Source organism: Botrytis sinoallii (assembly GCF_014898435.1).
Source record: "Botrytis sinoallii strain Bc 23 chromosome Unknown BSIN_013, whole genome shotgun sequence".
Classification (NCBI taxonomy): domain Eukaryota; kingdom Fungi; phylum Ascomycota; class Leotiomycetes; order Helotiales; family Sclerotiniaceae; genus Botrytis; species Botrytis sinoallii.
This window is the reverse complement of record NW_024066040.1, coordinates 88,966-115,867: the sequence shown is the minus strand read 5'-3', so window position 1 is coordinate 115,867 and position 26,902 is coordinate 88,966. Positions and strand designations below refer to the sequence as shown.

General features: G+C 35.1%; 6 protein-coding genes across 6 annotated transcripts; 3 read left to right on the top strand and 3 right to left on the bottom strand.

Annotated features, from left to right (window-relative positions):
- Window positions 1–10,129: 10,129 nt before the first annotated feature.
- Window positions 10,130–11,419, top strand: EAF02_007531 (uncharacterized protein; the record flags this gene model as incomplete). The annotated part of the gene is made up of 1 exon (XM_038903579.1): window positions 10,130–11,419. The coding sequence occupies one exon, from the start codon at window positions 10,130–10,132 to the stop codon at window positions 11,417–11,419; it is 1,290 nt and encodes a 429-aa protein (XP_038756393.1).
- A 550-nt stretch (window positions 11,420–11,969) lies between these two features.
- EAF02_007530 (uncharacterized protein) lies at window positions 11,970–12,809 on the bottom strand (the record flags this gene model as incomplete). Its single annotated transcript, XM_038903578.1, has 1 exon — window positions 11,970–12,809. One exon carries the CDS (start codon window positions 12,807–12,809, stop codon window positions 11,970–11,972), a length of 840 nt encoding a protein of 279 aa, XP_038756392.1.
- Window positions 12,810–14,451: 1,642 nt separating this feature from the next.
- On the top strand, window positions 14,452–14,986 carry EAF02_007529 (uncharacterized protein; the record flags this gene model as incomplete). The annotated part of the gene is made up of 2 exons (XM_038903577.1): window positions 14,452–14,673; window positions 14,732–14,986. 2 exons carry the CDS (start codon window positions 14,452–14,454, stop codon window positions 14,984–14,986), a joined length of 477 nt encoding a protein of 158 aa, XP_038756391.1.
- Window positions 14,987–15,489: 503 nt separating this feature from the next.
- EAF02_007528 (uncharacterized protein) lies at window positions 15,490–15,999 on the bottom strand (the record flags this gene model as incomplete). Its single annotated transcript, XM_038903576.1, has 2 exons — window positions 15,490–15,661; window positions 15,722–15,999. 2 exons carry the CDS (start codon window positions 15,997–15,999, stop codon window positions 15,490–15,492), a joined length of 450 nt encoding a protein of 149 aa, XP_038756390.1.
- Window positions 16,000–17,008: 1,009 nt separating this feature from the next.
- On the top strand, window positions 17,009–17,419 carry EAF02_007527 (uncharacterized protein; the record flags this gene model as incomplete). Its single annotated transcript, XM_038903575.1, has 2 exons — window positions 17,009–17,253; window positions 17,338–17,419. The coding sequence occupies 2 exons, from the start codon at window positions 17,009–17,011 to the stop codon at window positions 17,417–17,419; spliced, it is 327 nt and encodes a 108-aa protein (XP_038756389.1).
- Window positions 17,420–17,845: 426 nt separating this feature from the next.
- Window positions 17,846–18,913, bottom strand: EAF02_007526 (uncharacterized protein; the record flags this gene model as incomplete). Its single annotated transcript, XM_038903574.1, has 1 exon — window positions 17,846–18,913. The coding sequence occupies one exon, from the start codon at window positions 18,911–18,913 to the stop codon at window positions 17,846–17,848; it is 1,068 nt and encodes a 355-aa protein (XP_038756388.1).
- Between the last annotated feature and the right edge of the window lie 7,989 nt (window positions 18,914–26,902).

Genomic DNA, 26,902 nt, shown 5'->3' with positions numbered 1-26,902 from the left:
GAGGAGTTAAATGGTAATGAATCGAGTACTTTTCGTGGGGCAAAAGGTACTAAACCAGCTCCTCTCCAGCCAGCTTTAATATTAGAAGAATTCAATGCTTTTTTTCTAATGTTTTGAAAGAGTTCTACCCATTCAGCTCTTTGGATTCGCTTTACACTAGCTCGAGAATATCGATCGACCTCTAAAGCATGATATCGTTTCATTGGCTCATACACTGCAATATCAAGTGGCTGAAGCAAGTGAGAGCAATGAGGAGGTAATATAAGTAAATCGATATCATTATCTATACAGAAAGCAATAAAGCTACCTGTAATATGGCTTGAATGGCTATCCATGATCAAAAGTCGAGGTCGGTCACCTAACACTTTCTTGGATTCTGATTCGAAAACCCTTTTTAACCATTCTAATCCATGGCTATTTGAGGTCTATCCATTTGTACTAGTAGAGAACTGCCAGCTTTGAGATGTGTCCTTTGGAATCCATACAGAATTCGTATTCTGAGCCTTGAAAATGACTATAGGTGATAGAGCATTTCCAGCTGCATTAACACATTCAAATGCAGTTATCCATTCTTGCTTGCCAGCTGTAACTTTCCAATTTGATTTCTGAATAGAATTAATTATTATACGAGTACTTTGAATACTTCCAATTTTAAATCCGATTTCATCCATATTATACATATCATCTAATTCATACTTTCGCTTAATAAGACGTGTGCGAAACGTGTTAAATCAAGCCTGAATATTCTCCGGAATTGCTTCTTTAGCTTGATTAGACTCTAATTGATGTGAATAGTATGTTTTAAGTTCTGGATGTCGTTTTTGGAATCTATAGATCCATTTGTAACCTATAGGTAGAATTTCTGTCGAGATAGGATTTCGAGATGACACGACCCGAACGTGTCGAAGACGAATTTCGTCGGCCATTTCCTTTACCAATATAAGTGTAGCAGGGAATCCAGTGATGGTAAGTTGTGAAATCCATTGTACAAAAGTATTTTCTTTTGTGTTTGAAAGAATTTGAGCCATTTCGTAAATTTGGAAACGTGTTTTCTTTCTAGTCAGCTTATCAGTTAGGGTAGACTTAGGGACTTCAAAATGCTCTGCAGCCTTTTTAATTGATTTAAATTCTTTCAATTGAAGTGAAATTATAGCCTTTTGAAGCTTCTCTTCAATTTGAGTAGATGTAGAAGGTGATTGGGTATGTATAATAAAAGTTATTGCGGTTTCAAGTTGGTGATGGGCTAAAAGTGTCCGAGTTCCCCATATGTCCGAGTTCCCCATACGTTACGTTAGCTTTAATTTTTTTTTTTTTTTTTATTAATTAATATCTGTTTTGGATCTCCCTAAGGGTATTTAGATATGCTAAGATAAGGAACTATTTGAGCAACATGATTGTCGCGATTGAATTTAGCAATTTAACTTCAATACTAGGGGTCATTCGCTCCTCTGCAAGTGCGATCCACTTCTGTTTCTAAAAGGAAATATTTGATTCGGATTGTTATTGAGATAGAGCTTGGTTTCTAAATAGATAGGCTTGTTATAGGCTTTGATCCCTATGGTGAAAGAGAAAAAGCGAGAGTGGGTTGCTATTTGTTTAGCCGAGCAGTAGGGCTCTTGTATTATATATTGGATTTATAATTTTTAAAGGTATAATATATTCGAGTAATTAGTTGAGTAATGAGTTTATAAAGAATAAGCAATAAGCTTTGTTGAAAAGATTGTTGCTTTCTAAGGGTTTTTTAGTAATTAAAACAGATTTGAATATAGAATTCTGAGTTGGTAATCAGCTAAGTAAGCTTGCTAGATGTGTATAAGAATTTCTTGATATATATAATCGCCTGCTTATTAGATTGCATTTCTACAGGGACAAGGGGCCAGTCTGAATACTTTAAATTGTTTATAATATATTTAAAGAAGTGATATAATTCCTTAGCATTGTTGTATAAACAATCCAGCTTGTTATTTTGATAACCAAATCGCTGATGATAAGTAGTGTAGTCGTTGTAGCCTGTTTTTATAACTATCAGTCGATATAAGACTGCTCTTGGTAAAGTTAGTTCCTTTGATTCCTTTATATTGTATCTAAAAGACCACTCCTTGTAGCCAACGGAGAGAGAGGAGTTCATCTCTTCTCACCAGATAGATTCTGTGTGTAAGCGCTTCTGACAGACGATCGTTCGAACCCCACTGATTGTTGATAGCTTGTCGATTACCTGATCCATGGGCCCAGTTGCACCTGCGTTTACTAAGCGATCTGTTTCCTCATTGCTTTCGATCTTTATATGTCCAGGTGACCACTTTATCTTCTATAGCTTTAATAGCTGCTATAATCTGTTACTTATTCACAAGAAGGACTATACAGACTTTTGGGGAAACTATAATTGCCTATTTAGTTCGAGTAGATATTGATTGATTGATTGATTTCATTTACGTCCATCTTCAGTCTAAGACTATATAGGACGGCTAGGCCTCTAGAGGCTCTAGCGGATAACTTTTTATTCTACAAAAATGGATATATACGATTTAGGGAAGTGAAAACAAATGCTAGGGAACAGTGCCCGCTCATTATACGCATTGCATATAATAAGAAAATTGTGAAAATCAAGAAATTGTAAGGAAATCAAAGCCCTCTCTTATTTTCCTAATTACTTCTTCTTTATTTTCTTCTCCTCTCTCCTCTTTTACTACTATTTCTTCCTCTATCTCGTTTTGTATGAGAGCCCTGGCCAGGTGCTATGCTCTTGTAGTGATTTTGGTGATATTGATAAATTTAATAGCTAATTCAATATCTACTTTTGTATGGAATAGAAACTGTATAGTGATCTTAGATAGTGGTATATTCTTGAATATTTCTTTTCTCTCTGCTTTGTATATAGGACAATTAATAAGGAGGTGTTGTGGAGCCTCAATATTACCACATATACATTTGTTATTAGAGAGTTTGAATCGATGTAAATAAGATTTGATATATCCATGATCTAATTTGAGTTGAAAATATGTGCTAATAATATTTCGCTTGGTTTCGCTTGATAACTTGATTTTCGATCCTATCTTTCATAGAAATAGCTTTGAATAGATCAAAGAGGATTGATTTGATCTGAATTTGTATTGATTGAGAATAGAAAGCTATTAATCTGAATCATACTCTTTGATCATTATACCTAAAAGTCCAAAACTTGTTTCGTTTGAGATAGAACGTATTGTGGTTACTTCCTTTGTTAGTTTATCTGCTAGCTCATTTCCTTCTATTAAAGTATATCCTGGAACCCAATTTAGAGATACTTCAGCTCCTTTTGCTTTGATAATTTCCGCTACTTTGATTACTCGAATCTGATAAACCTATCCAGAATAGTCTGATAGTGTTTTTAAGCGATATAAACCAGTTTGGTTATCCGAATATATCTTGAATTTGTTGCCAATACAGACAATTATACTAGCATATTCAATAGTTCTAATAACTCTATAAAACTCTCTATTATATACTAATTGATTACTATCAATATTCAATTGTTATTGATATGAAATTCGATTGTTTAATTGTATTACGATTATACTTATATCTATACCTATTCCTTTTTCAGTAGAAGAGATATCAGTATAAATGTAGGTAGTATCCTTATCTCTATGATTGAAAACGATATTGTGAAGAATAGCAGTATCTTCTTTTGATAAATTACTAATATTAATTCTGAAGGGAATTTCCTTTTTCTATAGAAGAAAATTGAAATGAATAATCTTTTCAAATGAAATAGGATTGAGATTCTGATTTATTGATCCTTTAATTCTATCAAATTGGATTGATTTATATTGTTTTCTTTGAGGAATAAGGATTACTTCCAAATCGATTTGATATTGAACTGATATTTCTTTTTCGATATTGATTGGATGGTTTGACAAAAGTTTAGCTAAACAAAACGTGTATTACCTAATATTTGAATTTAATCGAATTTTTGGGGGCTTTAGGCCTACTTTTATTTTTATTAAAAGGATTAAGACTGTTTTGAAAACTCCTAATATTTTTCGAAAAATTAGATTTTAAAGTGATTATATTATATTCTTGAAATGAGTTTGATCTTTTTATTAAATTATTGATCTGTAATCAGCTATATTGATTATATATATTATATATAATTGTTTAAGAGCTTTAGGATTAAGGCCCTTTTTGGTATTAGCTAATCGAGCTATTCGATAGAAGGCACTTTTCGCTTGTGTGATTCGAATATTAATATATTGATTGAATTTGAGATTCAGATTGAACTATATTCCTAGTTATCTAATGAGAGATTAGAATACAATTATTTCCGAATTGGATAATGTGATTGGATATTTTTTTATCAATTTGAATAATGAAAAGTGTATTAATTTTGTTTTTATCAAATCGAATTGGATTGTATTTCTAGAACTGAGTTTATAGATTTGTTTTGTAACTTTCTTTAGGGTTTTGATATTCTTTTTCTATATAGATGAATGTGTAATTAAAGCAATATCATTTATATAGGAAAGAAATTTGATTGAATTGGATAAAAAGAGCTCTCTGATATATATAAGGAAGAGAATTGGAGAAATCAGGCTGCCTTGTAGTATTCCGGTCGAAATTGGTTTGAAAGATTCGATTTGATTATTAAAAGATAGTTTCAATTGTCTTTGTTGAAGAAATGAGGCTATCCAAACTATCAGATTTGTAAGCAGTTTTAGCTTCTTACAAATATCTAATAGTCGATTTCTCGAAACATAATCGAATGCTCCCTTTATATTTATAAATAATATTGAGGTCTTTTTATTGGCTTGCTTATTTCTTTCGATTTCTGTAGTCAGTAAAAATGCAGTATCGATTACTGATTTCTTTTGGTATCCTTTTATTTGACTTTTGTAAAGAAGATAGATTATTTCTATTAAATATTCTAATCGTTGAGTTAGAATCCTTTCGCTTATTTTATTCAGACAATTTAAGAATACAATTATTCTATATGCTTTTGGAAAGGAATAATCTGATTTGGAAGCTTTTTTCAGAATAGCTTCTATGGCTTGTTTCCAACATTTTGGATGATATTCTAGGTTAATAAGTTTATTAAAGAGAGTAAAAAAGGTTTGTGGGATTGCTTTATAAACCTTTATAATAATCTCTTAAGTGATTCTATTTGGGCCAAGGGTTTTTCCTTGGATTTTGGCTGAACAGGCATTGCTTAATTCGATTTGAATGAGATTAGGCCATTCCCATTTCTTGAATTGTTTATACCCTTCCCATAATGGTTTTGGGGTAATAGGAGGGGGTGGGAACAGAGTTGATCTGAAAGCAGAGCATTTTCCTTTGAAAAAGCTTTCTATTGCAATATCCAGTATCCTTTGATCTTGAAAGTCTTTAGTATAAACCATTACTTTGAAAATTATCTTTGTATCCTCCTTTTCTAAAAACTTATTTTAATAATCCTTCTTTACTGTTTTAATAGCTTGAAAGTATTTATTTCTAGTAATTCGATATCCTTCCTTAGAGCTATAATTCTTCAGATCTGATTCAATTCTTTGCTTTACTTTTCTTAGCTCTTTTCAGAGATCTTTTAATTCAGATGTCCACTATAGTTTGGCCCTTTTGATTGAAACAATTTTAGATATATACCTTTCTATTGTTTTTTGAATAATTCTAGTAAGTTTATTTATTGCTTGATTTAAAGTTAGATAGTGATTGTCTTTGTCTTTCAAAAGGTTTAAGGAATTCTCTTTGATTGGAATGATTAATTCTAAATTAGATAGAATAGGGGAATATAAGGATTCCGATTTGAATATTGATTCGAACTTTTCCCAATTCACTAGCTTAATATTGTATCTAGCTATCAATCTAGTATTAAAAGTATTTAGATTTTCTTTTCCTTTTAATTCGAATAGTATTCCTGTATAATTAGATTCTATATCTGAAAGTGTTTGCCAATTGTGAATTTGAGGAGAGATTCCCTCTAATGCTAGTATTAGATCAAGAATATTTGGATTAAAGAGATTAGTTCGATAGAAAGTGCTGATTCCGGGCTCGTTTAAAAAAATGAGATTCTGATCTTCAAACCATTCAGCTAATTGATTAGCGTTTCCACTTTTCTTCGAAAAAGGATCCCATTATGGGTAATAAGCATTGAAGTCGCCTAAAAGAATGGTTTCTTGTGTGATAGATATATTATACAAGCATCTTTCGATTGTGAAACCTTTCTCTTTAACTTGATCAGCTTCATTGTATATATTAATGATTTGAAAGGTTTTGTTTTCATTTTGACAATTGAAAATCTGTATATCAGAATCTATTGGAGAATCGGAAGCTAGATTGATTGTAGCTTGAAGAGTTTTTGATGTGTATAGTAATGTACATGGCTGGTAATTAGGATTGAGTCTTGATAATGTTTATGTGAAATTGAAGTGTATAATAGATCTTGAATTTGAATAATCGATTCCGTTTTTAATAATCCAAGGTTCTTGAATCATAATGAGGTCGATGTTAAGTTCTATTGCAAGCTGTAGAACGTTCTCTATAGCTTGTGAACTCCGATTGAGATTTATTTGAAGGATTCGAATATTAGTGTGACTCATTAATAAGTAGTATTCGATTTTTGTTAAATAGCCTAATAGGTTTCGTATGTTTTCGAATTTGCTATATAATTCTCTTAGCAATTCGAGCATTTTACTTCTAAGTATTAATAGAACTTTCCTCTGATATTATATATTATATACAAGTATACTAATATAATATGCTTGCCTTTATATAATCCATAGGAAGGGTTTTTTCTACAATAGGCATTCTGATGTCCAAATCCTTGATATTTCTGATATTGTATAGTTGATTTTGATTCGTAGAATTGTTCTACTCTTATACTACTTCCAGCAATATATAATCGCTTTCGAATAGCTAATTCTGCTTTTGATTTTGTAGCAAAAGCAATAACAATAGCACCCTCTTGTTGATGAGCTCTTCTGGAGGCGGATGTAAGCCAAAAGAGGGTTCCTATAGGCTTGAAGTCTGGATTGAAGGTTTTGATTTCGTTGAGTATAAGATCCATTCCTTTTGTATCTAAGAATTCTTTAATTGGGATTTTGTGAATAATGATTTGTGCCATTCTTGATCCTTTTGGATTCTTTCGAATTTGATAATATTACTCCAAATCGCTTTCTTTTCCAATAAGAATTGTGATATAAAAGGATTATTTGTTATGATAATGATATTATTATTGAAAAATATAGTTGCTATTGCAATAACTAGCCTTTTGATTTCGATCTTTTGAAAAACTTCATTTATTTTGTTTCGAATAATTAGAGGGGAAAAGGAGGTAGGGTTTGGAAAATCTGGTTTGATTAAGATAATTTGTTTTGGATGAGGTTAGATTTCTTTTCTATATTAATAGATGTAATGTTTTTTCCTTTAAAAACTAAATTCCATTCTCCTTTTTTTGAAATATCAGTATATATTAGTTTTAATATAGTGATAGTAGCAGTAGTAGGCGAAAAAGGTTTAGCTAATGTTTTCGCTTGTGATTCGATTTTGTGTATAGCAATTTCCAAATAGGTAATTTGAGAGGTAATGATATTTAAAGCTGTAGTAAGCTTTCCCTTTTCAGTATATTCTCTAAAGATCTTTAGGAGATTTAAGAGCTTGGATTATTCTTTGTGTAATTGGGAGAGAGAGGAAGCTAGCACTATAAGGTCTTTAGCTTTCAAAATAGCTTTCTTGAGTGTATTTGGATTGTTTTGGATTCTAGATTGTTTATTCTGATTGCTAAAGGGTATTGTAGGGCTCTGTTTCTTATTCTGATTGAATATATAGGTAGTATTGGTTGTATCTTGAGTAATAAAGGGGTCATTAAGTAGATTGAACTCTTCAAATCTTCTTTCAATACTGGCTGGCTGGTTGGTTGATAGAATAGGGCTAGAGATTTCGAATTGAGGGTTTTCAGAAGGCGGGGAGGGCTTGAAGGTATTGGGGTACTTAGAATAATAATAGAATAAGTGATTGGTATAATGGAGGTTTCAGAAGGAGCTTTTATTATAGCTGTATTCTTAAATATTAATGAATTGTTAAAAGAGCTCATATTGAGGATCTTATTCTTATTCTAATAATTCGGAATGAGAAAATTTTATGCGAATTTTTATATATATTTTGTATTCGAAGCACCGACAACAATAGCACAATAACTATTGATCAGAATTATTGGGGGGCAATTGCAATCAATTTGGTTTAATAATTATGATCTAAATCGATTGCGAACGGGTCGTATTTCGAAGAAAAAGTTTCCTTCGAAATTTGTTGTGTGTGATTGTGTCGAGTAGATATTATTACTACAATAACTCTAGCTCCTAGAATAGCAATCTCTGGGATTGCCTTTATTAGTGTTTGTTTGATTCCCTATAAGGACAACTCTATTTTGGTTTGTTTATCAAATCAAAAAAAAAAGTTTTTTGTTTATATATTCTAATCTTAATGCTCCACCGATTACTTGCTTGAATCTATTTGTAGTTTTTGCTTTCACAATTGAGCCAAAGAAAGTAGTAATTACGGTTTTGGGGATTCGAAGTATCCCTATATACATCTGTATAGTTGGCTTTATGCTTTCTATTACTAGCTTCAAATTATAGATTCCTTTTATACCATCTATAATAACTATTAATACTTTATATACCAATTCTCCTACCAATCAGCTCAGATCCTATTCTACAAATTACATTGTGAATTGTACAAAGATTGTTTTGAAATTAATAAATACTAAAACCTCATCTGCAATACACTTCCATTATATATCGATTTTTTTCTGAATAACTATCTTCACAACTATTTCAATAATATTCTAACCACTCTCGAATAAGCTTGAAAAGGGATCAGCGCTTTTGTTGCTAGTTCACATTTTCTTCGAAACAATAATTGAGGAATGGTTATCGAGATTAATCGGGGAGCTCATTGTCTCTATAGATAATAGCTAGCTCTCCGGCTCTCTCTGATTCTGCTGTGACAGCATTCTCGAACCAAGCAGTTTCGGAACGCTATAGCGATTGTGCTGGTATGTATTGTATAATATGATTTCGGGATATCCGTAGATATGGTGTTATGAGCTTGTGTGTGTATGTATGTGCTAGATTAGTAGGAAAAAGCATAAAATAAGGCCTTTTCCCGATATATAGATCTATCCTAATTACTAAAGGACCTTTGGGAAGAAATTATCTTTTAACAAAACCTGCTATTTCTTTCCCTTATAGATCTATTATTCAATTGATTATTCAAATTCATTTTATTTTTAAAAACTATAAATTCAAGATATAATACAAAAGCCTTATTACTCGATTAAATAAATAGTAATTCATTCTCGCTTTTTTTTCTCTATTATAGAGATTGAAGTCTATAATAAATCTATTCACCCAGAAACCAAGCTTCATTTCAATAACAACCTAAATCAAACATACCCTTTTAAAAACAAAAACGAATTGCATCTACAGAAAAGCAAACAATCTTTAGTATTAAAGTTAAATTACTAAACTCAATTATAACAATCATATTACTCAAATAGTTCCTTATCTTAGTATATCTAAATACCCCTAGGGAGATTCAAAACAGACGTTAATTAATATAAATAAATAAATAAATAAATAAAAATTCCGTAAAATCCGATGTATAAGTTTCTTTCGCTACACTTCGAAACATTAAATATCATTTCTTCATCTATTTATTCTTTATTAAAACAAACTCTAGAAAGCTTACTATAAAACAGAACGATAGCTTGTATTATATCATTCATACTTGATATATTTCAAATTGTATTCAGTAGTTTTCTATTTGATCCATTTGTAGACTGGATTTCCATATAAACAAAAAAGGGATTTTCATATATAATATTGATTCTCATCTTAATTCTTTCAAAGCTAGATTTGTAGATTATATTCCTGAGATATATCTGCACGTGATAAGTACTTTCAAAGGTTGTCTTGGCCGTAAGGAGATGTGAGCCTAGGTAACGAAAGTGTGCTTTTAGTAAGTTAAGGGACGTTCCTGGCCCGCGACGATCATTACGTCATTTCCAGTGGCAAAAGATCCAACCATAACTTCAATTCACAACACAACAGAGTTTATTGATTCGAGTAGAACAAATATTAACCACTCTAAGATCATAATGGAACCAGCTATCGTAACTGCCGCCGCTTACGGTGTCGAAACAGCTGTTGAGGGAGGTGTCGCGGCATATTATCTGTCTAAATCAACATTACCTTTAAAAGGACATCTCGAGCATGTGACGACCACCGGTAGATTACCGCGATATGGACATACATTGTCGGTGATTAGTGATAGGGCATATGTTTTTGGCGGTTCTGAGGATGCAAATTCTCAATCCTTGACTAATGATGTCCTTGAGCTTCACGTCTCAACTGATGAGAATACCACGACTGCAGTTTTGCGATCCATACCAGCAGTCGGAGATGGAGATCAGAATACAGCACCTGTACCTTTAGCTCGCACATATCATTCAGCAACCGTTGCTCGAAATCGTTTCTTCGTTTTTGGCGGTAGTGAAAAGCCTTCTGATAGTCCGAAGCCTTTGGAAGAAAATGGCCGATTGTGGGTATTCGACCCATTGTCATCAAAATGGACATTCTTGGATCCTCCTCCAGATACCACATTTCCATTTGCGCGAACGAAACATGTCAGCACATCGAGTCCTGACGGATCTGTCATTTTCGTCTATGGAGGATTATCGTATGATCAAGTGCGTTTGAATGATCTATGGGCATTTTATTTGGATGAAGGAAAATGGAGCAGGCTACCAGATCCTCCAGGGTCACCAACATCTGGAGTTAATCTCACCTGCGGACAAGGAAAATTGTGGAGATTGGGGTACAGCGACGATTCGGAGAAATCTACAGGGTCGATTCCTCGTGGACAAATCGACTTCTTGGAATATCCTACTGGTGGAACTCTGGATGACGTGAGTAAGGACTTGGCTCAAGGTCACATGAACGATCTAAACAGTAACATCCAATGGGAGACATTGGACTTCAATACGAGCAAACCATCTGAGGTTCCATCACCTCGCGACTCTGCGGCTTTGCATTTTATTACTACTGGAAATGGTAGGGATTATTTATTGTTGGCGTTGGGCTCTGATGACAAGGAAGAATTCTCGGATGTTTGGATCTATCAACTCCCACCCGCGCAATACTCTGGCGCAAAGGTGAAAGGCGTCGTACGAGAAAAGCTGCCTGGTGTGGATAGCCATAGAGGAGAATGGTCTCGTCTCCAAATCAGCGGAATAGAGGTTGGCGCAGATGAAGAGAAAGGAGGAGCTTGGACTAGCAGACGATATTTTGGTAGCTCGATGACGGGCACGAAACAGCTTATGATTTGGGGAGGACTTGGCCCTAGGAATGAGACGCTTGGTGATGGGTGGAGGATTATCATTGATTAGGTGTGAGGTTGAGATGGTCGATTTACGTGAAGAAATAGGCGAGGACTTTCTTATCTCCACGCGAATTTTGTGTGAAGAACAGACTATGATGTGAGCTGGCTCTCAGGTCTGTATAATTTCTAAAATTGTTATTTGAGAGTTTCTAGGTACTTGTAGTACTCTCACTGTATCACCACAGAATACGATGCACGATTAGAGACAGCAAAGACAATTGAGAGACAAGTTGATATAAAATAGTGCATAGGAGAGTGATATGATTGTGCCATAGTATGTATGAATATGTTCGGAATTTCGTCAACGCTATTCAGCGTTGAAATGTTCATAATAATAGCAGGGTCCGGAAGAAAAAAGTCGCCGAATTGAAATTGATGTAGACTAGAGAGAGCAACAAGATAGTTTTAAGAGTTGGACATCTGGAAAATATCATGGTTGATTGGAGTTCACGCGTAGGGTACGGCACGGTTGAATTCGAAAAATGTTTAATTGGATAATGTGTATGATGTTAAATTTGTGAGTAGGAAAAGTAGGAAAGGATCGACTTATCTGGCTCCTAAAGAGGAACTATGTCGGAAAAGTCTGGCGGGATGATGACGTTTCTTGAGGCCCTGCAAGCAGGGCATGAGACGGTATCCGGGTTTCCTTTTCGGAACCAGGGAAGGATGCAATCATGATGGAAAATATGAAGACCGCAGAAGACCCGAAGAAGACCTGTGAGCCCACCGACCCCCGGAACATGCACGGATTGTCGACAGATTCCACAGATTTCGTCATCTGGGACATCTGCTGGGAGGACTGGTGCAAGAATCGCGGGGTTGGGATCTGTTTCATCGTACAGATATTCAAGCTCATCATCCGGAATGCCTCTTCTAATCTGTCCGAAGTGGCAAGTTTGTTGTGCGACGTACCAGCCTCGGGTTCTGTTGAGTCTGATGGATTTCAATGCTAGTCTATCGAGTATCTCTTCGGTCAACTCATCTGCACCCTCGTTATGCAGCTGCACTCCTACTTCGTAAGCTTCTCTGCCAGTCTCGGCATCGCGTTCAAAAACCTTCTGTCTTGCGAAAAGTGTTCTTTGCTCTTCAGTGTATCGTGCCCAAAACTCCCGACGAGATTGGATCTCGGCGGGTGTAATTGCTTCCTCGTCCGATCTCCATTCGTTAATAATAGCATCAGTCTCGGGATTCAAGCAGAACTTACAGGATGAGTCGAGGACTGTGGCTTGATTGATGTGATAGGCTCTACATTGGCAGTCAATATATTGACCCTCGAGGTAAGGATTTCTATCGAAGTTTCGGCAATTTTCATGTTCATGCTTGATTCTGGTGATGACGTGGCCACAGACTGTGTGGAATGTCTCGTCAATGACGCAGAGTTCTTGTGCAATTTCCATGTTTAGTCGTGTTATTGCAAGAGTCTGGGATTCTTGGCTTTTGAGATATGCAGATCACTGTACGATGATCCAATATTTATAGTCATGGCGAGAAGCATTGTCCCGAAGGGCGAGTTGAGTATATGATCTATTTATGCATCGTTCTCGACTTATTCTCAATTTGTTTCTAAACTGGTGTGAACAGAGTCGAAACAACAACGAATCCAGATTCGTAGACTTGGGACTGCCGAAGTTTAATTTTGACCTGATATCATCATAAATCTTATAATAAGTGACTAGATGATCTTGGATCTAGACTTTGGAGATTCGACTTGGGTAAACCGAGGAAGCTTTTCGGCGCAATTTGTTGGTTGCAACGTCAAAAGTCAAGAGCCAAATGCTAAAAACCACGAACATCAAGAACATCGTTTAACTTATAAGTCCCATCGCATATGACCAATACTATCACCAAGTCTCAAGCTTTTGATACGTTGACTGCAACGAGATAATTCTGATCGAGGTAACTATGTGCGTACGGAGAGGGTTACACATTAGGGAAACAATGCCACACTGATGACATAATGCAAGATCTTTTCAGCATCTCAAGAGAATCAATTGTTGATCGAAGAAAATCTATACAATGCGTAGGGATACAAGCACAACAAGAACTCGAAGGGACAGTCGTGATCCAGCCATCGTTGTTTAGAAGGAGAGAACGAAAGGCGCCAAAAACTTATGTGGATTAGGTATGTGGAGAATCTTTTACCCCGCACCCGCCACATACCCGCTCGCTAACCTAATGCGGCCAATCATCTCCTCGAAACAATTCTATTGAATCCGAACACATAAAAGTGAGAACTGGGACGATGTACATATTAATTGTTCAATTGCTTCTTTTCAACTGAAAATTTAAGCTTCTATGTCTGGGCATGCCGGTATTATGACAGCCGCGTGAGAAATTGACTTGCGAATGGCCAGACACTCCCAGCTCTGGCGCCACGAATAACAGGTTACTCACTCGCCAAAGTGGCGTCGAAGTTCTCAACAATTCTGAAGTCACGATCAAATGCTCGATGAAAGTGTGCAGAATCAATTGATCAGTGTCAACCTATGTTCAATTGTTCTATCCCTTCCTCAGTGGCGTCGTTCAGTTTCTAGAACTGACGATGTGACACAGCCGCGGCTACATACTTGCTATGCATAGAATAACTCATTGGCTTCACACGATTTGATTTCACACCCACAGCAAAATTATTGCAATCGGCGATGGGATTTGGAAGAATCAGGTCATATACGCATGAGATCAGGTTGCATTCAGCAGGTACAGCAAAAATTCACATGCTGTAAGCCCAGTGGTGTGATTTCCCCAAAACTCAGCCACGATGAAACTATCCGATAGGTCAAAGAAACTATTCCGAACACGAATGTTGAAATGGCTTCCAGTTCTCGTGTCACATTGATAATAGCATCTAACATGACGTCTCACGCGATTTTCCAACTTGTTATATATATATATTGGTCTTTGATGCTAGGTGCGAAGATAATTTCCATACCCGCACCAAACAAGTATCATCGATTCACACACCATCAAAAAATACACACAACACACCTCAACACTACGATCTTCATACAATCTTCATATCGCATTGCAAATAAAACCACAATGACACGCCCCGGACCTGGAATGAGAGGATACTCGGACATTATGAATGCCAGTGATAAAGAGTTACATGGCAATGGACAAAGGGTCGACTTGCCCCATGAGAACATGGGAGCCCATACTCTCTGGAAGCAGAATTCCGAGAGAACAACTCCAATATGGCATCTAAGGGTAACAGTACTCAAGAATGGCGATGCTCGGGGCGATTGTCCAAATCGTGTCTTTGTGAGTCTTCTCATTGTCTCGATAGTGAAGATATTCGTCTACTAATAGTTCTCTTCAGGCATTCAAAACGTTAGAAGACGTCACTCGTGCTATCAATCAAGTTGAAGCTGCTTTTGGAAACACGTTTGAGTTGAAGAAGTGTGGAATTGATTCTCCAGATGCTATGGGTGGAAGAGTTAATGATGGGAGAAGTGAGAATATCACGATTGAATTCGACTCCAATGTGACGAGGGAATCGTGGGCAGAGTTCTTAGCAAGGTTGAAGGGATTGGAGGATGAGTGGTCACATGCAACAGAGGTTTCGAGTCTTTGAAGAGCGGGGGGATTGAGAGATAAGTTAAAAAATAGAATTATTGAAAGGGCAATGATTTAGAAGGAGTGTTGGGAGGCAGTATCAATTTTGGAATAACGGGACAGTAGAGGTTAGATGAATTCACATCTAACTTATGAAGAGTAGTAAAAGCGAAATGGTAGCAGAAATTAATCTCCCAGCGAGAGACTAAGTTGATAAAAATATCTTATTATGTATCGTACAATGAGCAAGAAATGAAGATTTTAGCAAGACCAAGCATTTTCTTATCCCAAGGCAATTAGTGCTCCAAGCATATGCCCCCACCACAGACCCAACGCCGGAAAGTATATTATGCGCGCGGAAGACCCTGATTTCCGCCGCCTGCAAATCCCTGAAAAAGACCGTGTACCCCCCGCTCTCCGAATTATGTACATCGACGTCTAGAAGATCTCTGGGTATCCAGTCGTGATTCCCACATCACAACCACCATGCTATTCATACAAAATTGATTGAACCTTACCTTTTCACAATCTTTTTTCCTTATCATCCCAGCTTTCTACCAGCACTACCTTCTCATCGCTGAACGGGTTGTGGACATACACCTCTTTCTCGTCGTAGTATATGGTATCGTTCCTGGGTTCCGGCATTGCACTTCTCATGTTTTGATGGGATCTGCGACGAGACATATTGAGGGGTCTAATTGATATCGAATTAGCATGCTATTATCGAATGACCAATCCAAGCTGATATACTTACAACGGAGGCAAAGGCTTCTGTTTCTGAACAAGAGCTTCCTGTGGCAAAGGTGGCAACGGTTTATCGTAAATATAAAATACCGTCCCGTCACATGGACCTGAATAGCTCAACCGCGATTCCCGGGCTCGAACTATTGGGGGACATGGTTCTGTGGTAAGAGTAGTGCCAGTATAGGCAGAGAAAGTCGAATCACAAGAATTACGAGAATAAACTGAAGAGCTCCGGTTGTGTTTTGGGCCGGGCGAATGAGGCACTTGGAGAAGTACTAGGTTCGACATCGCGATATATTGTAGCTTTCTCGATCAAGTTTATTTGTTTAGATGGGTTTGTTCACTTAGGTAGGTATTGAATATGTGTTGAGTTGTTATGAACAATCTTCCATAACTCTGAGCTGGGAGGACTTTCCATCTTATGTATATCCTGAAAGCTGAATACGTGATCTACCATGTCGTACGACGACGTTACAGTAGGATTTTCTCGCACGATCAAGCCAAAATTTTTATGATGTTTGGGGCGCAGAAACAGAATCCTTCATGATGAAATACTCACCATGAAATACTGAAAGTCGCCTTGTGGATGAAGGGGTAGGATTTAAAGTTAAGCTTTGGCGAATGACCGATGACTCGACAACCCTGCATTCCGGAGCAGTCAAATCCTAAATCTCACCCAAAATTTTATATATAGAAAATGTTTAATTGTTTCTGTTATTTTGTAAGTTCTTTCCATGAATTGAAACGTGGCGTAGATAAGGAGTGTTGTTTTTGGAGAGGCAGAAAAAACTGTTGACGAGTAGGAATATCGTATTCAAGCCGTTTCTTTTTGAATACCTTGAAGTTGGTATTGCCACAGTATGAAGTCTAACACGGCTTGCAGTTGATGGCCATTTTGATCTACCTTCCAGAATCCGGGGTTTTACGGCCATCCCCAGATTCGACTTATTCTTAGTATGACAACAGCATAAATCGAGATTGGTTATGATTCTCTCATTGTTCGTGGGTTCCCGTTTCCTCTTGTCCTCTCTTCCTGGCTCACATTCTACAATAGTGAAGAGTCGTGAGATCCCCGTGTGAAATTTTGCACATCAAGTTAGTGGGTAGTAATCTGCTCTTGATGTCACCTTGTGGTTAATATTGTGTCCCAAAAATCTTTGTGTCTGTTTTCTGTGTACCAGATGGACTTCCTCTGTAACTTCAGTTGTTGAGTTGACAACGACAACATATACTACCTATCGATGTGTATTTCGACGATTATAATCGTTGAATAAGGCTACTTCATTTTTCATTCACGATGGGTAACTGTCTCACTCGTCTGGAGGCTGAAATGGTTTCGCCTCCTCCCATTCCTGGAGATTGGAAAGACCTTGGACCTCGAAAAGCTATCCTTCGCAGTCCACAGCATGTACAGGCTAGAAGAAGATGTAGGAGAGAGGGTAGGAGTGATAGACATGAAGAGGGGAATAGACTGCTTTTAGCAAGAAGGGAAACATCGAGTGGCATTGAGGGTCTAACCTTTGATTATGCGGGGAGACCTGTGTAAGTCTATAATGTTCCTGAAAATATCAAATTTACTAGTGCTTGAATTTCTTGCGGTGGCTAATAATGACGCTTGCGTATTAGTTGGAGGGACCCAAGACTGCAGACGCACGACTCCGATGACAGTGATGTTGCGAAGGCTGAGGATATTGAGGAGACACTATAGAGTTTCAAGATCTTAAACTCGTCAATGAAGCTGGCAGAGACTTGCGATACGAATTCACAACTATGGTTCACCTCCCGCTGGGCATATAGCATTATTTTCTTTCATCTCTATTATCTTGAACTTTGTTTTGTTTGCTATTGCAAATGTCGTGTTGATTTCCAAAACCGTATAGAACTTTCACCTTGATTACATATTTGTTTGTCAGTAGAGACGACGGAGTGAGTGACTTCAAATCGCGCAAAAACAACGCTCATACAGTGAAGGCTGTATCATGGTATCATAATGGTTTACCAAGATATCGTTATATCCTACTAAGCTATATCGTCTAAAAGCGCCAAAAGCTGCTTTGAAATACATTCCGCAAACCATTCCAACACTTGCAATCTTAACTCTAGCATTAAAGCTTCGATTATCCTTGGCGAGTTCCTATATCCCACTAGCAGCAAGTATCGCCGGTTGCTCCAAAATAAAAGCAGGCCCAGCAACAACAGATTCCTCCGTAGGTGCATTCAACTCATCCGCAATAACTGCCAAGATTATACCCTTCAACTCTAGATCAGAAGGGAAAATCGAGCTATTAGTAGCAACATCGTATGGAACCGAGATTATCTCCAACCCGTGAAAGAAAACAGCATAATAATCTTTCCCCTCTTCAAAAACCGGCATCTCAGCCCCATCACTACCTTTCTCGTACACAAATGTCAGATTTCCTCCCGCAGTAACATTCTCTGGGGGTTGCAATTGAGGTAAATGTTGACTGGGAGAGGGATACTCGGGATTCGCACTTGGACATGAACCATCAATAATAAATCGGTTCGTCGAATCTAAAATTTGATTCGCATACGGAAAACTCGTATCAATTGGTCCGACAAACGGATCAGCTCCCCAAACAGAGATTAAAGCCCATGTAGTGTGTCGAGTCTCCGTTTCTCCAATTCCCATCAAGGCACCCTTCGTCACATTCAAGTTTGCTTGCTGCACGAGTCCAGCCGCAAATGCCATACTTGAGATTTCAATCAATACTTGCATCTCTAGAAATTCCGTGGTGGTGCTCCAGCCAAAATCGTATTTGCATGCGCCAGGTTTGATCGATGTGTTGGATATGGAGTCGTGAAATATTCGGAGATGACCAGCTTCATTATCGCGGATTTCTTGGATACGATCGTAGGCGGTGTTTGGGAATCCGATGGATGTGAATGATGTAGTATTTAGAGCTTCGACGCCTTGTTGGTAGAAGGAGAATACTGCCCATTCTGCTGCCAGAAGATTCTGAAAGAGAAGATCATCAGGTCCCGGTGGACCACTTTCTGTTGGTAAGATCGGCAATGTAGAATTCCCTGGAAATGGAGCAGTTTTCCCGCAATATGAACTATAGTAGTCGGTTTCGCTGGGTATAGGACCAGTAGACGGGTCTGAGATGTTGAGAGATGCTGGAAGGCCAACAGATAGGCTCGTCGAGACTAGGATAGACAAGAAGACAAGTTTGGATTGCATTATGAAAAAATACAAGCTAAAAGCGTAATAATCGAGAATTTGGAACTTGGTATGAGTGATTAAGTTGGAAGAATGAAAAAGATTGAGATCGGTGTTTAATATCTAACAAATGAACCTCTCTTATACAGATCCAAGTATCCAAAAAAAATGACAAGCTTAAACAGAATCATCTTTCTAGCCATCGTCGTCGATTTTCTAACCTATGCTAATGTCCCTCCCAACTTCGTATTAATAACCTACTACGAATTGCGAATTACAATTCTCGCAGTCTACGAAAAGATTACCCAATAGGTTTCGCAATCGGCAACAAATGCCCCAAGAAAACAAGCATCAGCTATCGTTGGCTATATAGATCAATTGTCTCATTTTCATTTTTCGACTTTTTTTTTTCCTTTTTTGAATATTAATATTTATTTAATTTAATTTATAATATAAATGTCACAACGCCAACTATATAATCTGTAGTTACCTTTATACCTCAAATATAGAATACTAGTGCGCTCTATTTCCTATAAGTAGAGCTTCACTTTTCTATAGCTTTTCTACCCTTATAATATAATATAAGTCTTTACCTGTATCATGACAATTTGTATTATTATCAAATAAGCTATTATAGCTTTATTTCCCATTTTATTTCCAAAATCCCACCAACACCTTATTCCAATCGCATCGATCACATCTACTATTAATCCATTGTATACCCTGTTATCAATGTTTTGAGCTTTAAAAAGCATTAAAGATAGGTAAATAAGCACCTGCACCAGAAATGTCTGTATCTAATCTACCTCTACAATTCCTTTTTTTAAATTATGTTCTCAACTCTACCAAAACCAATATCTCTCCCTTTACAGATCTATTCAATAACCCAAATACTATACACTTCGCCGTCGCTCAAACTATGTTTGAATTGATTGAATCAATCATGGGCTCATTACAAGCCCAAACTATCACTATTCAAATTCAAACTATCAATACTCAATCAAAGATTATTGAATTGAAAAATACAATTGAGATATTGAAAATTATTGTTTATAATAATTTGCAAACTTCATCTTATTGCAAATATCTCATTGCTTTTGAAAAGTTTAGTAATGATAAGCAAGATATTACAAAGTGTTAAGATCAGTATACAATTTTTCGTAATACAATCAATTACTACTTAACTACAGATTATGAAAATAAATTAGAATTTCAGAAAATTATATTTCTTGTTAGCTTACTTTCTAGCCTTGCTTATACAAACAATTAGATACACTTTGATACAATTACAGACAACGTGTATAATTCCAACCTTTGGCCTTCTGAATGGCATATTGTAATAAGTATTTGGCGTGAATTAAATAAGCAATACTAGATTCTAGATCTCTTATACAAAGTTTCTATAGATTATAATAAATGTAAAATAAAGAAAACCCTATTTGATAACTTTATTACTGAATTCAAATAGCTTGCTATTAATATAAGAAGACTATCAAACAACAAATCGCTAATCTTAAACTCAAAGTCTTATAAAAACTAATTGATACTTCAATTAACCACCCCAATAAACCTTTTACCATTAATATCAATATATAAATAGTCTGGTGGCAAGGTATCTACAATGACTTAGAGAAAAGATTTATTTTGACAATCAATATAAGAATTAAGATATCAACTTTAATAATCAAAAAAAACCTAATGAAAAGAAGTCTGCTATCGCTGCTGTAATACCTACGCCTAATTCCTTTGGAGATTTTATGTAACTGGATGTTGCTTACCAAGGCTAGCAATTCTTATTATGTTACAATAGAGAAGAATATCTAAATCTTAACCTCTACCTTTATTACAAAAAGTCTGGTTATATTAAATTCAATTGCAAAGAAAAGTGATGTAACGATGTAAATATAATATCAACTCAGGAATTATACAATACCCTGATTATTCCCCTACTACAAATCAAACATGCTTCGAATATCCATCGTTTTCCCATTATCGATTACTATCATAATTCCAAACCCTATCACAATGCTTATAGTCTTACTTACCAGAATACATTCTTACCTACTAATTGTTTCCCAACTGCCACAGTATTATTTCGATACACTTTTTCAGTTTCTACTGGTAGTAAAAAATCTGGGTGGATTTGTTAAAGACTTTATACATTCGGATGATAACAGAAATTCAATTTTTTAGTTAAATATATTAAAAGATTAACCCTCGATTTATAGTTGTAAATCAAGATTCTTTATAAAAAGTTGCCTTTATGAATTAAAAGATGAATGATATTTAAAAATCCCTTTATATCTTAAAACAATAAATAACAAATTTTTTAAAAATCTTAACGGAAATTTTCCTTACACTTAATGTAATATTCTATTTATTGATTTAATAGATAGTGGAGTTGTAGGATATGGGTTTATAGATAGAATCCTTATAATCCAAGCTTGATATCTCTATACATCCCCTTTCTACTATTCGCAACCTATTATTTGTAAACAGAAAAAACTTCTAATATTCTATCTCAATATATATTATTAGATCTACGGATTAATTTATTTATTTATTTTTATTTATTTATATTAATTAACATCTGTTTTGGACCTCCCTAAGAATATTTAGACATACTAAGATAAGGAACTATTTGAGCGACGTAATCGTCCACAACCGAATTTAGCAATTTAACTTTAATACTAGGGGCTATTCACTCCTCTACAGGTACAATCCGCTTTTGTTTCCAGAAAGGAATATTTAATCCAGATTATTGTTAAAGGCAGAGTTTGGTTTTTGGGTGAATAGGCTCGTTATAGGCTTCGATCCCTATAATAAAGAAGAAGAAGTAAAAGTAGATTGTTATTTGTTTAGCTAAATATTTATTTATTTATTTATTATTTATATAATTAACATCTGTTTTAGACCTCCCTAAGGGTATTTAGATATGCTAAGATAAGGAACTATTTTGAGCGGTGTGATTGTCACAACCGAATTTAGCAATTTAACTTCAATACCAGGGGCTATTCGCTCCTCTACAGATACGATTCGCTTCTGTTTCTAGAAGGGAATATCTAATCCGGGTTATTATTGAGGCAGAGCTTGGTTTTCCGGGTGGATAGGCCTTGTTGTGGGCTTCGATTCTTATGGTAGAGGAGAAAAAGCAAGAGTGGTTACTATTTGTTTAGTCGAGCAGTAGGGCTCTTATGTTATATATTGGATTTTACGGTTTTTAGGGGTTAATGTATTCAAGTGATTAGTTGAGTGATGAGTTTATAAGGGATGGATAGCAAGCTTGTTGAAAAGATTATTGCTTTCTAAAGGTTCTTTAATAATTAGGATAAATCTGAGTATAAAACTCTGAGTTAGTATCAACTGAATAAGCTTGTTAGGTGTGTATAAGAGTTTCTTGATATATATGATTGCCTGCTTATTAGATTGCATTTCTACAGGGGCAAGAGGTTAATCTGAACGCTTTAGGTTGGTTTATAGTACATTTAAAAAAATGATATGGTTTCTTAGCACTGCTGTATAAGTAGTCCAGCTTGTTGTTTTGATGATCAAATCGCTAATGATAAACGGTGTAATCGCTGTGGCTTGTTTTTATAACTATCAATTGATATAAGACTGCTTTTGATAAAATTAGTTCCTTTGGTTTCTTTATACTATATCTAGGAGATCACTTTTGTAGTTAATAGAAAAAGAGGAGTTTATCTCTTTCCACCAGATAGATTCTACGTGTAAGCACTTCTAACAGACAATCGTTTCAGACCTTACTGATTATTGGTAATTTGTTGATTACCTAGTTTATAGGCCTAATTGCACCTATATTTGCTAAGCGATTTGTTTTCTTATTGCCTTCAATCTCTATATATTCAGGTAACCACTTTATCCTAATGTCGAGTTGTTTTAATTGCTTTGGTAACACTTATAAAAGGCCCATTATATTGTAAACAATATGTTTTTGTATATACCCCAAATAACCGATATACTATCATATACATCCAGATTCAACTATTCAAGGGATTTTCAAGCATAATGATTAGATACTTCAATCCGCGTCATACTCCTATTACTTTATATTGAATACATATAAATCCACTTCGGATCTACTTAAATCCAAAGGCTATTTGAGTACTATTGTGATATATTGCATATCCGTATCAATATAATATTTGCAATCAATGGTTTATTCTGATCTATCAGAGAAGATTGTATAATCTTCGAGTAGGAGTTGTTGTTACCACTCTTTGAAGGTTTGAACTACTTTTTCTTTGATTAATCCTTTCATTAGATTCGTTTTATAGCTACTCGAAAAGTGTAGACGGAATAGCTTCGAGCATTACATCTCTGAAATGAGATGGCTGAGCTGCTGGATTCTTATAAAAGGCCCTTTTGCTGTGTCTACTCCTCATCCACATTTTCGTATTACTGGTTTCAAATGATTTACTAGCAAATATTGATTATTGATTGTTTTTAATCGAAATGCGAATCACAGCTTAACATATTCTAACGCGACTATCCCCGATAGCAGGCCCGCTTCTTTGATAAGAGCTGCGATTGGTGTAGTCTTATATACTGGGATTGTTTAGCTAAATAATAGGACTCTTATATTATATATTAGGTTTGTAATTTTTAGAATATAATATATTCAAATAATTAATTGAATAATAAATTTATAAGAGATAGACAATAAGCTTTATTGAAAAGATTATTGCTTTTTAAAGATCCTTAGTAATTAGAATAGATCTGAGTATAGAATTCTGAGTCGGTAATTAGCTGAGTAAGTTTGTTAGGTATATATAAGAGTTTCTTGATATATATAATTGCCTATTTATTAAATTGCATTTCTATAGGGGCAAGGAGCCAGTCTAAATGCTTTAGATTATTTATAATGTATTTAAAGAAGTGATATGATTCTTTAGCATTACCGCATAAGCAATCCAGCTTATTGTTTTAATAACCAAATCGCTAATAATAAATAGCATAATCGCCATAGTTTATTTTTATAGTTATCAATTAATATAAAACTACTTTTAGTAGAGTTAATTCCTTTGGCTCCTTTATATTATATCTAGAAGACTACTCCTTATAGCTAACAAAGAAAAAGGAGTTCATCTTTTCTCATTAGGTAGATTCTGTGTGTAGGTGCTTTTGACGGACAATCGTTTGGATTCCACTGATTATTGGTAACTTATCGATGTCTGGTCCATAGGCCCAATTGCGCCTGTGTTTGTTAAGTAATCTACTTCCTCATTACCTTCGATCTCCATATATCCAAATAACCACTTTATTCTGATATCGAGTTGTTTTATTGCTTTATGATATTTGTGGAAGGCCTATTGTATTGTAAGCAATACATTTCTGTGTATACCTTAGATGACTGATATATTATCAATATATATCCAGATCAATTGTTCAGAGATCTTCAAGTATAATAATTAGATACTCCAATCCACACCATATTCTTATTACTTCTACATCAAATATATATGAGTCACTTCGGATCTGTTTAAATCCGAAGGCTATTTGAGTACTATTGTGATATATTGCATATCTGTAGCCAATACAATGTTTGCAATCAATAATTTGTTCTGATCCATTAGAAAAGATCGTATAGTCTTCAAGTGGGAGTTATCACCACCACTCTTTGAAGGCTTGAGCTGCTTCTTCTTTAGTTAATCCTTCCGTTGGATCCGTTCTGCAGCCACTCGAGACAGAAATGAATTATATTATAACTACTTTCTAGAATATATTATAATACAAAGTAGGTTCGCTATATCTATAGATGCTTTCCCGGCTCACTTGTGATAAAGCCATTAGTACTAGGCTTCTGTAGAATCTTTTGACTATATTAAACCACCTATTGTATGATTACCTTCGGAAGTTCCGGTCAGGATCAAAACCATTCCTTTATGCCTCCATTCCTGTTTGCTCCTTAAGCCTATTGATATCTCCATTATGCCCTCTGTTCTATAGTATCCGATTATAGATTGATATACGCATCTGTCCTCTCGAGCTATATAGACAGTGTTGCTGTTGCTGTTATTATATGTTATGTCTTGTAGTTAATAGTTGTTTTGCATTACCTTATTGGATTTCTCTTATACAACAAGGCTGACTATATCTCGCAGGTTTGCTATTTCAGATTTCTAGCCAGACAGTCTTTCTATAGTATTTCCAATCACTAATCAAAGCTTTGCTTATAAAATCCATTCCCCCAATATATAATTTGTAGTCGAAAGTAGAACGCTAGAAGCATGTTGCATATATATATTATAGGATTAGCTTTTACCTAAAATCCTTTATCACTGTAATACCAATCGAGTATTATCAAATATGGCTTACTAAAAGCATTCTTTTATATCAAAGCTTCTTTGTCGCTATATCGCTTTTGTGTACTTGAAGGTAAGATACTAAAAATATCCCTCCTCCTATTCTATATATGCTTCCGCCAGTCCTAGTAGATATTGTTCTAGTCTTTGTATACTTTCTATTACTTTTTTTACTATTTGTAAATATCCGATCTGGTATATTCACAGATTATATATATTATTAAATTATGAAAACCTCTACACACTAATACCCTAAAGGTATTCTATCGATTTTCGTTTGTTAAGTTAAGGATATTGGTTCTATTCTTAATATAGGCTTTAGTTAGACTCAATTATATTATAGAAACTTTATTATTCATTATTTCAAGGTTAGTTTCGCTTTACAGATGCTTTGTTGCAATATGCTCTGGCTCTGTTCCTTATACAGATTTGTAAAGATATGATTCCGCATTAATTCTGTTCTTATCTTCTTTCCACCATCAAATGGTTTTTCATTTCCGTTTTACTAATAGTTTTCTATTCCGAGTATCTTTACGATTACCCTCTAATAATCAGCTATATATATCTTTACTCCCAGTATAGCCTCCAATTAGTATACAACCACCACCCGGCTCCAGCTGACTTTACTTAGCTTTCCGATCGCATGATCAAAGATTCGTAGGATATATCACGTATAGGTGAGAGTCATCGTATCCCATCTACAGATTAATAATTATAAAGAAATTGACTTATTCTATATTACTAATCTTTTTGATGCGGATTTTATAATTCTTGGTCTTTCATAGCTTCAACGCCATAACCCTATTATTAATTGGATAATAATGACTCTTAAGTTTATGTTCATATACTACTCCAAATATTACTATCCAATTAATTCTACTGCAATTATTATCCCCAATCATAACGATATATCGATCCAATAGATACAACACTCAATCCAATACCATGTATACCTATTAAGAAATCTATTTTGAAATCTACTTCGAAGAAATCTACCTTAATCCCATATCATACCTTTACCAAAAAAGTTATTGATAAAAATCTTTAGATTTTTTTCTTCTCATTCTAAGATTAATCAATACTTTTGAAATATAATTTTCCGATTTTAATTGTAAAGAAGAATACTAATAAAAACCTCTACAATATAAATCCTATTGATTTAATGCTATTTGATTTAAATTGTTACTATACTTATTGAATTAATAGAAAAATAGAAATCTGTATTAAGATAATATCAAACTAGTCAATCCTGAAACCAGTTTTAGTACAGATTATTGCAGGCTTTAGGATACACAAAAGATCACTACGAAATCAAATGTTTTATCCTTATTGAACCCCCTATTGCTATAAAAGCCTTTTAAGAAATCGATTGATGCCTTACGAAATATCTGATAGAAAATGAATAATATAAAGTTTCTTACAGCTAATAGCTTTGTTCAATTCTGTAAAGATCAGAAAGCTTATATCACAAAAGTAATCTGAGATGAATTAGATAGAGCTTACGAGTTACACTGTATAGTAACAAATAATTCTATTCAATTATATCACAGTATTATGGAAAATAATATTAAGAAGTTCATGGAAAAGATTGACCAATCTGTATTATCTACAATAAGAGATTTAGAGCAAACTATTATTCTAGCTTCGCGATCTGTTTACTAGATTCTTACTCTCTCTTGCCAACAAG